The sequence below is a fragment of the Sinocyclocheilus grahami genome, unplaced genomic scaffold (assembly GCF_001515645.1).
Source record: "Sinocyclocheilus grahami isolate Dianchi unplaced genomic scaffold, SAMN03320097.WGS_v1.1 scaffold12025.1, whole genome shotgun sequence".
NCBI lineage: Eukaryota > Metazoa > Chordata > Actinopteri > Cypriniformes > Cyprinidae > Sinocyclocheilus > Sinocyclocheilus grahami.
In genome coordinates, this window is record NW_015514179.1 from 1 (window position 1) to 797 (window position 797).

At 38.3% G+C, this 797-nt stretch overlaps 1 protein-coding gene across 1 annotated transcript in view; it reads right to left on the reverse strand.

The window, feature by feature from the left end:
• Positions 1–187: 187 nt before the first annotated feature.
• LOC107578795 (proprotein convertase subtilisin/kexin type 9-like) overlaps positions 188–797 on the reverse strand; it is a gene marked incomplete at its 3' end in the record, with an annotated part of 5,957 nt that continues 5,347 nt past the window's right edge. The window contains exons 8-9 of the mRNA XM_016264710.1: positions 447–595; positions 188–350 (exon numbers count right to left, since the gene is read on the reverse strand). Of these exons, the coding sequence (XP_016120196.1) occupies positions 188–350; positions 447–595 (312 nt within the window). The remainder of the gene's footprint in view (positions 351–446; positions 596–797) is intronic.

The following is a 797-nucleotide window of genomic DNA, read 5'->3' on the forward strand; positions in this document are numbered from 1 at the left end:
TTTTTATTATTAATAATGTATTTTTTGTTTATAAAAAAAACTTTTTTATGGACATTTTCATATTATTGTCTGGTAATTGACCAAAACCCAACAGACTTTTAACTTCCCCTGAACCCAGAACATTCCATCAATTAACGATAATTTCCTGAGTTTATGAAAAATACGGCAGTGTGAAACCATCTGTCACCTGTCAGCTGGTGGTCTGGAGGACATTCTGCATCCGCGCCTCTCTGGGGACTCTCTAACATCTGGCACTGAGCTTTATGGCCTGTGCAGCAGCGCGCTACAGCGAACACACCTTGCCCTCCATTCCCATTGACAGCAACACACTCTTTCTGCCCATCTCTCTCCTGTCAGAAAGGAAATGATTATTTGGTGAGCAAAAATTATTTTAACTTAACTTTTTTATTTTTGAGCAATCTAAACAAACATTCTTTGCTAATCACCTCCACTCTTTCTCCAGCTCTTGCTCCGTTTTGTGAGAAACTGGAGCAGCTCAGCATCTCTTCACTGTGACGACAGCGGGCTGTAGCTGTGGCCAAACCTTTAGCAGCTGACCGCTCAGACCAAACGGATCTACAGAGTAAATCCTCTCCTGTAAGAGAACACACATGTAGCGGAATTAAATGACCTTAATGGTTGCCAATATGTTTTGGACATGGTTAGTACTGTTTAAAATCTGCCTGCAAAAATAACTAAACCAGCTTGGGCGTAAATACACGTATTTACATGTATTTATGTGTATATATTTAAATTCATATAATATATAAATATATTAAATCTATAAACGTAAAAAA